Raw genomic sequence first — 11809 nt, 5'->3', positions numbered from 1 at the left:
ATAGAAAAGAAGAAAAAAACGAGGAACAATGACTTGTGTTTTTGCGCAGAGAAAACAATAACGATCACAGTACATCGCGTGTCGAAGCATCGAACACTCGAAAGAGAAACTTTCGATATCAAAATCCCACTGTCATTGGCGACTCGAGAGTTAAAAAATGCGACATGTGCACAAACCCGGCTACGTGGCTCTTACTTCTCTAGCTACGTTTATTCTTCTCCCTCCGTTTATCCGCTCGTCTTCGACTTACTTTCTACGAATAACCATCACTCGCGTATATTATACTTAATTCTCGAAACAATAAACAATATTTAAGTAACCGTGTAACGGCGCAGGACAATATATATATAGCCGACGAGAATTATTTATAAGGACGAAGAACTTAACAAAACGGAAGTTCGAGAATCGCACGATCGTTTCACCGGGAAGAGATAAGGGGGAGAGGGAAAATTCGCGTTCTCGCGCGCAACGCGAAAACGCGCGAATAGTCGGTGAGACAGCTACCCCCGCCCCCTTGCTCTCTGTTCGAACGTGAAATTCTCGAGGCATCATCGACCCGCTAAGAAACTAACCGGCAGGATACACACGATGTTGTACACTCGCGAGCATACAACTGCGATAAAAAAAATTCCTCGTTAAAAGTAACAGTATTCGACGCACGCGCGAAAAATGGGACAGCTGCCAATAATAGAAACAACACTTAGAGCGTAGACCACCGACACGTTCGTCCAGCCTATCGACTTCCGGAACTAGTTGTAAGCAATGGAAGCCAAAGGAATTATTATGTTTGCGTGCACAACTACGATGTTTTACATTTTAATGAAAATTTTACTTCAGTCTGCGGAAAAAAGTGCTTACATCTAATTCCGAGTCTATGTGCGTAGCGGTGTTGCGTAACACACGCAAACCGATCGTAAGATTCTCTAACGAACACAGTAAAAAGAGAAACTTATACAGAGATAATATATTACAATTAGATGCATTCTTTTCGCTCCTGTCATTCTCGCTTCTTCTTTTCCTTTTGTTTTCGAAAGACGATCGAATCGTATCGTATCGACGGTCGCGCATTTCTATGGCACGCAGATCTCACTCTGATGGTCTATCGCGAAAGTGCTCCTCTGGTGGTTACGAGACGAAATCGACGTCTTTCGAAGTCGCAACGTTTTTATAAATATCTGTACATAATCTCGGAAACGTACAAAAAAAAAAAAAAAAAAAAAAAAAAAAAAAAAAAAAAAAAAAAAAAAAAAAAAAAAAAAAAAAAAAAAAAAAAAAAAAAAAAAGAAAAAAAGAAGAAAATAAAACTCGGCAGTAGTCTCGATCGCTCCTACATTTTCGCTTCGTATTTAACAAAAACAAAACTACGAAAGAACATGTAAACTAAACAGCTCATAAATAAACAATCAGATTTAGTACGTAATAAAGAAAATATAACAAATTCTCCCATCGTTTTATTCTCATCTTTTCGTATTTTCAACTCTATCTGCATCCCGTCGAACGGACTCCGACGTCGTATCCTTTTAAATAGTTCCATCCTTTTTTCATCATTTCTTTTTCATTACCAATCGATACGCGTACAATCGATAATAGTTGAAAATTTAGATTTCTGTCAAATCTGCCACGTTGCCCAACGCATACAGCACGTACATAGTTACAATTCACGCGAATATTCCCTTTCATTCTATTTCTTTCATTCACACGCTTCCGATTGATTATTCTCTCTTTCTCACATATGCAGACATAGGTCGTCCTCCGTCCTTCGAACGACACTCACATCCCCTTTTTCTCTTCCACTCTCTCTCTCTCTCTTCTGCACTTCAACACGCTGTGACATCGTTTCGACCAACGCTCGAGCCACACACCACAGTGTTTCCGTTTCGCACAATTTCCTTAATTCGGATTAGAGAAGTGTTCACACATACGCGCGTGCACGCATCAAATTTCCTTTTTTTACTGCTTTTTTTTTCTTTTTTTTGTTGATCTTCCAACACTCTCGAGAGCACCGCGCGACACGCACGTATTCCATTTCACATTTATCGAATCGTCAAGTCGATTCCAGAAGAGCGACGATGGATCGTGGTTGGTTCGTCATCTTAATAATTCCTGTTCCTTTTTTACGCGAGTTTGGCAAGTCGGGCAAAAGTTGTACTACTAAATAGCGATGCTTTTGTTGTCAACGTTGTTCGTGTTACTCCCTTATTTTTGTTTTACTTGTGTTTTTGTGAATCTACACGTATATATGTTATATATACACATATATAATACATATATAGCAATATAATATGTGTGTATATATGTACATAATATATATATACGCGTATGTATAGACCTAATCGATACAGTTTTAATTCAATATAATACATCTATAATAATGGTAAGAATAGAGCGAGTAATTCGATTAGATGTCAGGAGAGGATAGGGTAAATGATTAAGGAAGTAGGTTGGCGAGGGATGGATGAAAGGATGGAGGTGAGATTAGGGGAGGGTGCGAAAGAGAATAAGGAAGCGTTAGGAAAGTTATATGATATGATTACGCGTCAATTATTTGGAATAATATTCTATAACAATGTAGATGCCATTAGGTAGCTTAAAGATAAGCCGAGAGAAAGCTTCGTATGTGGACGGCGCCCGCACAGTTTTTCTTCTGTTACTCTAAAAATTCACGTCTGACGCGCTGATCCTCTTCGGTTTTTGCCCGAATGATTTGGGAACGCGGGGCCACGTTCTTCTCCGACGCGCTACCTTTCATTAATCTCATAAAATTAACGTCAATTTTCGTAACAAATTGGCGACACTGAGTATATCACCGGGAACATAAAGTACTCGTAACGAAACTTAAAACAGAAGAGGGGGAAAAATAGACAATAATGTAGACGATCAACATGAACGCTTATAAAAGAGAAAACAATGGAAACGATGTAACGTAAACAACTGGCAACACTCAACGAACGATCGGTTGTTTCAAACTGTTCGTCAATGGGAGATTACAATTAGAAACAACGAGAGGACGGCACGCAGTCGAGGCACGTCTCAGCGCGACTTATCCTTTCAGGATGAACGAGCAACACGGTTCAAGGAAAAACGTCAAATGAACGGAATTCGGTTACTAGGGTGCCGAATGGAGCGAGCCGAGCAGAGGAGCGAAAAGCGGAAACGCCTAGGTTCCCAAATCGTTCGTTCGTTCGTTCGTTTAGTCGAAACACTCGACGCTGCTTTCTCGGCGAGAGGCTCGTGTGAATGCGCGTCACACACACACACACACACACACACGCACGCACACGCACACAGCTAAATTTAATTTTTTTCTTCTTTTTTGTTTCTTTCGTTTCGAACCGCACTCACTAACGATTAAAGACTTAATACATACGTACGTATATAACATGGTCGCTACGAATCTCACCGTTGCGATTACTGTACAAACTTCTCAGCTAATTAATAATGATAATTAATTATACTTAGTACGCGTTACGTATATCCCTAATTTGTCGGACGTATCGGCGCCGCCACTTCCGCTAACCACGTTACCTGGCCAGCCGCGTCACTTTAAGTCGTTTTAAAAAACAGACTCTGTACACGCAAACGGTATTAACATTGAAAACAAAACGTAACTATGCTATGTAGTAATAAAAATAATAAAAATAGTGTCGTCGATAATATTATCAATAATAATAATATTAATATTAATAATTCGTAAATAGAGTTACGTGTAAAGCTTTTCTACAAATAGTTACACCGATTCTCGGGACTCGATCGCGTCACGTGCATCTTTTCCCTTCTTTAATGTCCTTTTTTCCTTTTCTTTTCTTTTGCCCCGTAGAAAATTTCTCTCCCCTTTCCGTTAAATTTCTTCAGTTCCCTTTTCCGTTCGTCTTTTCCTTTTTCACGTTCGTATTTCTTTTTACGTATACATTGAGCCGAAGAAGATTCAGGCGCGATCGCGCACCTTCCTTTTATTACTTTCCGTCCGAAAACTGTCGATATAGAACAGAAATGACCTTAAACCGGCATCACGAAATGCATCACGAACAACGTATCACGCCGCTCAAGGTCGCGCGGTTTATATCGCTACCCCATCAAATTCCGTAACTGAGATTACGTGGACCGGAACCGATATACGACTTGCGTGCGTCGACAATTTTTCTTACAGTTCTCTCCGCTTCTACATCGCCACGTGCGTCGATTCCGCTCGATCCTGCTCCGAAGAAGGTATAGTTGCGTCGCCAGAAATCGCAATAATACAACGTTACGCGGGCAGGCGAAATCTTAAGAAATCTAACCGCCGCGTGTCTAACACGGTCGCGCCAACGTCGCACGCGAACAGAAACGAGAATCGTGAGTAAACGGACTTTCCAAGCAACCAAGCGCACGATTCTTCGTTCAAATTTCTTCGAGCGAGCCATGAGCCATTCATCTTTCCGAAAATTCGTCGAAAGTGTTCAACGTATTGTTTGTCGTTGGAAGAAACAGAAAGCAAGAGAAAGAAAAAAAAAAAAGAAACAAAAATTATAGAAATAACATGTAGGAGAGCAAAATATACAACAAACAAGTTCACGATTCACCGAGCAAACTATTCGGTTCCATGAATTCGATTCTAGCATGATCGAATGCGCGTCTCGTCGATTCTCTTAACTATCAACGTCGTCGTCGTCGTCGTCGTCGTCGTCGTCGTCGTCGTCGTCGTCGTCGTCATCGTCGTCGTTGGCTGTGTTCATCGAACTGCGTCAGTATTAATTGGGACCCAGCGGCAACTATATATTTTTCCGAGTATCCCGTTCCCTGGGAACGTTCCATTCCTATCAACTGAACCGTATATCCTACCGTATCTTATTATACTTTATATTCTATGTCGTTCGCGTAAACGTAATATTCTTTTTTCTTCGCTTTTCGTTTATCTTGCTCGTTACACGTTTAAGACATCGTTACAATTACGGTATGCAGAGGTATATTCTCTATGCGGAGGTCTGAGGAAGAAGGTGGCGTGTGGAGGTTGAAGGAGCAAGAAGGGGGACGGGTGGGGATGAAGGTGGATGGAGATAGTTTACATGAGTACATCTCGTGCGTAAACTCGCATGCTCAGCTTAATCGTTACTTTACGTACGGCGATATTTATGTATAATAGTACTTTAGGTAATTAGCGGTATAGTATTAATATGAATACGGTTTTTATCCATTCACTCACCCTCTCTCTCTCTCTCTCTCTCTCTTACTTCCTTTCTCTCCCTCTCTCTTTCGGTCTCTCGCTCGCTCAATATTACTTTTCCTTAGATTTTCCCCCTAAAAACGATGCGATTTCACCTTGATTACGGACGTCTATTTATTCCTTACTTTTTTCACTATATAATAATAGTTGCTCTAGCTGATCTAAAAATTGTTCCTTTCCTCCCTTCGATTTAACAAAATCTTATTTTTTCCTGCTTCTTAATTCTTTTGTTGCGTAGAATTTTTTTTTTTTTTTTTTCATTTCTTCTTTTTCTATCAATCTTTTGCTTTGTATGTATTTTTTACGTACACGTCATACGTATTCTAAATTTCATTTTCGTTATCATACTGCTATCAAAATCTTTCTTTTTTCCTATTTGTTTGCTTGTCTTCCGAGCACGGTAGAACAAATTTTCTTCCCCTTTTGTTCATATACATATATATTTATGTATGTATATATATATATATATATAACGTACTCGTTATTTTTAACAATATATAATAAGGTATTGTGTACACTATGATTTTACATCGTAAATAGATAGTCATTGTGCGATTCGTACAACAGATCCTCCGCCTTACTGGAAAACAAATCTTACGGTTTCTCTTGGTTCCAGTTACGTATATGCGTTTTGTTTCGACGATTCGTCATACGTGTTTCTCAAACGGATTAAAGAAGAAATTCCGCAATTTCTGTCAAAACATTCACAATCAAACGAATCGCTGGAAATCGCGAGCAACGGAAAAAGTTAAACAAACGAAACATTCGACAGGAACATCGAATCGCGAACTTTTTCGAGAAATTTTCGACGCGCAAGTCGGAAAAATCGATAACTTACGGAAGACCAAACGACACCGACGATACGTTCCGCATTGTCTCGCGATAAATAACATTAAAAACCGGTCGGCATCCGAATCGATACTCGTGGAATACGGCGGATGAATATTTTGTACGGATCGACATTAACGGGGAGGAGAAAAAAATAATTAGGTAATAATTTATATAATCTGAAAGATGGGCGTTTCTTTCTCGGTTTCCCTTACTAGTCCTCTTCATCGTTACGAATTCTACGTAAGTAAATAGCAACAACGGCTTCTATATCTATGGAAAAATGTCTACCCTGACACCAAATTACGTATTTAATGTACTAAGAGTGAGATACTCGTCCGGTGATGTGTCTTTGTTTGCGTAAAAATCTCTTGCGTGTTTATTTAGAAGTTTGTCCTCTCTCTCTCTCTGTCTCTCTGTCTCTCTAGTGTACTCCCGTTTTTCTTCTCTCTTTCCCGATTTTCTCGCCCCTTTCCCTTTTCACTACGGCCAATCGTACGTTCGATTATCGTCCGCGGAAGCACGTTGCTGTGCCGTGATGCTGCACGCGAAAGTGTAACACAGAGATACTCGGACACGGAAATAACAAATCGATGTGCGATACAGAAAAGAATTGACCAAGAAAAAAAAAAAAAAAAGAAAAAAGAAGGAAAAAGACGGAAGGAACAGAAGCAAATAATCATCATCTGTTCGTTTTTAACGATTTCGATACTCGAATTAACACGGCTATATATAATATGATCGATATAACTATGATAACACTACGTAAAATTAACAGACAAAAATTAACATGTGTCAACGCGAAATGAGCGAATAACGTTATTAAGAAGGAAGAAGTATGATAAGAAGAAAGAAAAAAAAAACAATCGTAGTTGGAAAATAAATTTCTCTTAGAAGAACGTCGCGTTCGAAATGGTCGCGGGACCGGTCATGGATCGTGACCGCGTGACCCAATTAAACAATGATCCTCGCCAATAGCGTAACGATAAATTATCTTAGATAATATGGAAAACGTGCTGCTTTCATACAAGTTATCTTGTATTAGTAAAAGCGTTAGCGATACCTTGTACGATATCATCTGAGATCTAACTGAAGCGATAAATGAATGTGAATGCTCATCGACGAGTCAGCCCCTCCCGAAATCCACTACTACCTGAAACGTTTCAATTTTTCATTCGAAACACAGTCGTACTGGTCGGGTTTATCGGAATGAACGGGAATCTCGAACGTTTGAAACGTTCGTTCATCGAGATAGTTTAGAACATCGTTATTGACAGATGGGAAAAAATACGCGGAGAAGAATAATCTCGTTTCCTGTCTGATTAATCATCTTTCCCCCATATAGTTTCGTCAGACTTCCTAACATCTTCGTGCAACGCTTCGTCGCTCATCGTGATTTCGTCAAATTTCCTCGTAAAAAAATAAATTTCCGCGCCTCGGGGTTCCTCTGGACTAGTTACCTGGTACGCTAATCGAGAGGAACCGACGGACAATCAGTTTTAGAAAAGAGTGAATTTATCGTTGAAGGAATACCAATCGAAGCAACGACGCGTTCCAACGCCGATCTTTTTCAACGTTTCGCGGGAGAACATGGCCGATCCGGGTCAGAGAAACGTATGAAAAGAATGTATAGAAAGAAAAAAGAGAAACGAAAAACCGGGGGAAACAGCGATCCGCAACGGGTTCGGTTAGAACGGTTAAAGGATATTTGCGTCAGCGAGAGCAGATCTGGCGTAGTCGGCACGGACGTCAGAAATGGCAGAAATATTATCGGGAGCGACGTTAATTTACCTAATTACAACGCGAACTCTCGAAGAGGCAATCACGAGCGTAAACCACGGTTAATTAACTCTGGAAAAGGAGCTCAGCAAATGGCATCGATTTGTACCACTAAATTCCTCTCTCGTGGAAAGAAGTCGGCCAGCGGCACGAAATTGCTCGTGTGCATACAGTCGGTCGAATGCATGCGCCACTAGTTTCGTTATAATCGGTAAGAAGCGCGGTATCCGAAGAGGCTATCTGAGGTATTCAAAGTGCGCAATCGCGCGATAGGTATGTTATGTTTTAACGAGGGCGTCCAGAGTTCTCCGATACGATCCGTTTGCCATCCTTTCCGCCGCTCATTCGCTCGCGCGAGACTAATCGTAACGCGAGTTACCCCGCGTTATCCGTTCATCCCCGCGGAACGAGCTACATCGTCGAATCTGCGCGTATACCGTGAGATTCGATTTTCGCTCATCCTCTCGCCATATCCTTCTATCGGCAATGGAGAAACTCTCCACGGCCAACTAAACTTTGATCGGGATATTTCGGAGAAAGCTGGCAGACATACGTAGACGTTCCGATACGAGACGCGAAGAAAAGATATCGCGATGATCCACGTTGGTAACTGTCGTATGGCGAATGATGGGCAGGTAATTAGAATAATCGATCGAAGTTGAGATAGAGAAATTCGAAAGGTCAGGCCCGCGATCGTCCATGTTCCTTGGCATGGCGGAGTGCAACGAGTTTCGTGTCCCCCCCCCCTTTTTTTTTTCTCTCCGTTTTGATCGTTCAGCGGAATTAGACGAATTCTTCGACAGCCTCGTTTAATTACTCCCTACCACTCCTCCGTCGGTATTAATTGATCGTCTCGTCGGCGCTGCCGCACACGAGATCTTCTGTTATACGGCAGGGCGGCGTTAATCCTTCGGCCTCTCCTCGTTCAAGCTAATTCTAGTTCGTCGGTTTCCGACGCGCGATCGTTGGCTCCTCGTGTACGTCTGTGTGGCAGTTATCGCGCCAACTGATCATCCCCGCTGTTCATCACCCGGCAATCGCGATGACTCGTCGCGCCCGATTAACAATTATTACATTATACGCTCTAGGAATCAGTCGCAGGCTAGGTCCATCCTTTTGGCCCAGCCAAATAAGTACGTAGTGTATTTTTTTTTTTTTATTTAATTTCTTTTTGCTTTTTTTCTTTTTTTTCGAGGGTGTGCTTCTCGCTTCTTTTATACGCTTCGCTTTTCTACTACGCTCCTCTCTCTCTCTCTCTCTCTCTCTTTCTCTCTCTCTCTCTCTGTTTTCTAACGACTACGATTACTCCCTCCGCATCCTATTTCTCCTTCGTTCCTTTCTTCTTCCGTAAAAAACAAAAGAGACAGACAACTTCAAACATCGTTGCGCGCTTTTCTCTCTCGGCTCCCTCGTTTCCTCCGCAACCTTTGCAATCCCCGCGTCTCTGCCTCTTATCGACACCGAGTCTCATCGGAGAGGGGCAATGGCACAACACGGTGCGCTATTGTCGTTACTCCGAGTCGTAATCGTTCGCCTTCGTAAAACCGTCCTCTACTGCGTTTCCTCTCCGTTTCCCTTTCTTTCTCTTTAAACTCGATACGAAAACAAGAGAACAGAGATCACTTGATAAAGTCTTCGTAGTACGCGTACTACGTAAAGTACGCGAGAACACCTTCTTCTCGGTGAAGAGAGCGGGAGGAAAAAGAAGTCCCGAAGAGACAGGCCTTCGTCGTGTCCTAGTCGGTTCACGCCGGAACAGCAAGAAGAGGTGCATTTTTTTCGTGCTTGCCCGCGTTCGTTCGATTTTCTTTTCTCTTCTCTACACGTTTGGCCAACCTCTTATCAGCTGCTTCGCTTCGATGTATGCGTCTAGGCTGCGTCCAGTCTCTTGTTTCTTCTTTAAAAGAAAGACAACCGGCTTAGCAAAGTCTCCTATGTGGGCACCTTACTGACCGCCTTCAGAAGATCGCTCTGCGTCTTGTCCAGACCGCTCACGTGATGTTGCTGCTGATGCTGAAGCGCGGCGTTCTGCTGCTCCTGCTGTATCTTCGCTTGCTTCTCGGCCTGCTGCTTCTTCATCATGTCCTGTTCCTCCCGTTCCCGCCTGGCCTGCTCGTTGATCTCCTTCACCGCCCTCAGCTCCTTCTTCAGCTTCATCCGCCGGTTTTGGAACCAGATCTTGATCTGTCGTTCCGTGAGGCAAAGGGCGTGCGCAATTTCTATTCGTCGCCGTCGCGTCAGGTAATGGTTGAAATGAAATTCCTTTTCCAACTCCAGCGTCTGGAACCGCGTGTACGTCTGTCGACCCCTACGCCTCGGACAACCGTTCGGCCCTGGAAACGTCAAAAACGCAGATTTGCCTAGGTTAGTCTTTTTTATGCAGGAAAATTTGCCTTTTAACCCTTTGCACTACCACGGTCAACTCCTGCCGCGTCGATATGCTTACCCACGCTCGTTCTCCCCTTGGTCGAAGATAAATAAAATGTCGCGCAAGTTAAAAGTCAAATGATTGGCACATAGACAGTGAAAATTTGGAAGAATAAGTTGACCGTTGGCTCGGTACAATGAGCACGCAAGAAGTGCAAAGGGTTGGGTGATTATAAATTATATTCGATAGCTGTACGTTCGAAATTAAAAGCTCCCTTCGCTGACGCACAGAGATCGATCTTGAAGACGAGTTTCGTTTACGAAAGCTGTTACTCTTTTATGGTGCACTGACTCCATTTTCATCATCCGTTATTGATTTATTTATTTATTAAACTCGCTTACGTAATTGCTGAGCGATATGCATTAGCCGGTTATTACATTATTAGTCGATCCATCAACTTCGTAAATGTCATTAGCCGCGAACACCAACTACGTGCAACAAAACTGCTACTAATTTCGCGTTTTTCCGGCCATAGAAATTCGCAATTTTCTTCTTTCGTGACCGTCCGGCGATCGTAAGAAGGGAAAGAAGGCTACCCCGTTTACGAACGAGGCTTTTCGTTACGTAAAGTTCAATTTTTTCTTTCATGGAATGACCTGCGTCTCGCCTGTCGAGTCACAAATCTCAACTCTCTCCTCGCTTTCTCTTTCTGCGTGAAAAAAAAGCAACACGTTCGGATGGCCAGTTTATTGCAGGGGTTGAACGAGGTAAAAAGTAGAAAGTTTTGGGGAAAAAGTCTACGTGTTCATTGTAAATAGGCGGAAAGAAAGATTGAACCCTTTTCTGAAATATCTTCCCGTCCAACTTTCTCTGCACCCGCAGAGTCAAAGTCGTAAAATGGGATACGCTGAGCGCACTGAATTTTTTATGGTGTTTAGGTGGCCATCGAAGCACATGGCCGCGCTAACCAGGTAAAGACTGATGCTTGTCACCTGCCTTTACCTGGTTTCCTATCTGAAAACTTGGCTTACCTAGCCCTTTAAAAACCGATCCCAGACAACGCGCGATCCCAACATCTCCGACATTTCCATCCAAGTAATTGCGTAAACCTTACGTTTGTCTATACCAATTGATATCTGTTCACATTCCATCGCTAAATACTAATAAAGTACTAAGAAATTACGCGAATGGAGATTTAGAAGCTTCAAAGGCACACACCAGTTTGATCGTTCGCGATTTATACAGAAGAGAAGGCAGCATAAGATGGCCGCAAGTTGCACCATAGACGCGGGATAAACTTCTCACGGGCAATTTTCGCAATTGGCTCGAACGTAATTTTACTTTTGGCCGGCGGCGTAGAAGGGTGGGCTCGGCGTTTTCAGTTCGTCGCTGAGAAACCGGTTCTCCGGCGCAATGAACAGTCAGCCATAATACCATCATTCTCGGGAAGACGCTGAGTGGCTATATGATTGCCACGTGATGAAGCAAATACGCGCTACCGACTACTAAAAGATAGCGAGATTTTCTGTTCTTGATGAATTTTGTCGTTGATTCGTGCCGAAATCGTGTCGCAACCGATCACTTAAAAACGAACAATATTCCATGCTTATAAAATCTTTAACGCGATCTTCTCC

The 11809-nt window shown here is 42.4% G+C and overlaps 1 protein-coding gene across 2 annotated transcripts in view; it reads right to left on the bottom strand.

Moving 5' to 3' along the window:
* Positions 1-1259: 1259 nt before the first annotated feature.
* Positions 1260-11809, bottom strand: part of LOC122577198 (homeobox protein abdominal-A homolog) — a 38250-nt gene continuing 27700 nt past the window's right edge. The window contains exon 3 of one of the 2 annotated variants that reach the window (XM_043748345.1): positions 1260-10167. In XM_043748345.1, coding sequence (XP_043604280.1) covers positions 9740-10167 — 428 coding nt within the window. In that variant the 3' untranslated portion in view covers positions 1260-9739. The remainder of the gene's footprint in view (positions 10168-11809) is intronic. The other variant, XM_043748346.1, reaches the window with a different exon arrangement.

This window comes from Bombus pyrosoma, linkage group LG18, assembly GCF_014825855.1.
Source record: "Bombus pyrosoma isolate SC7728 linkage group LG18, ASM1482585v1, whole genome shotgun sequence".
NCBI classification, from domain to species: Eukaryota; Metazoa; Arthropoda; class Insecta; order Hymenoptera; family Apidae; genus Bombus; species Bombus pyrosoma.
The sequence above is the reverse complement of the archived record's forward strand: the minus strand, read 5'-3'. Positions and strand labels throughout refer to the sequence as shown.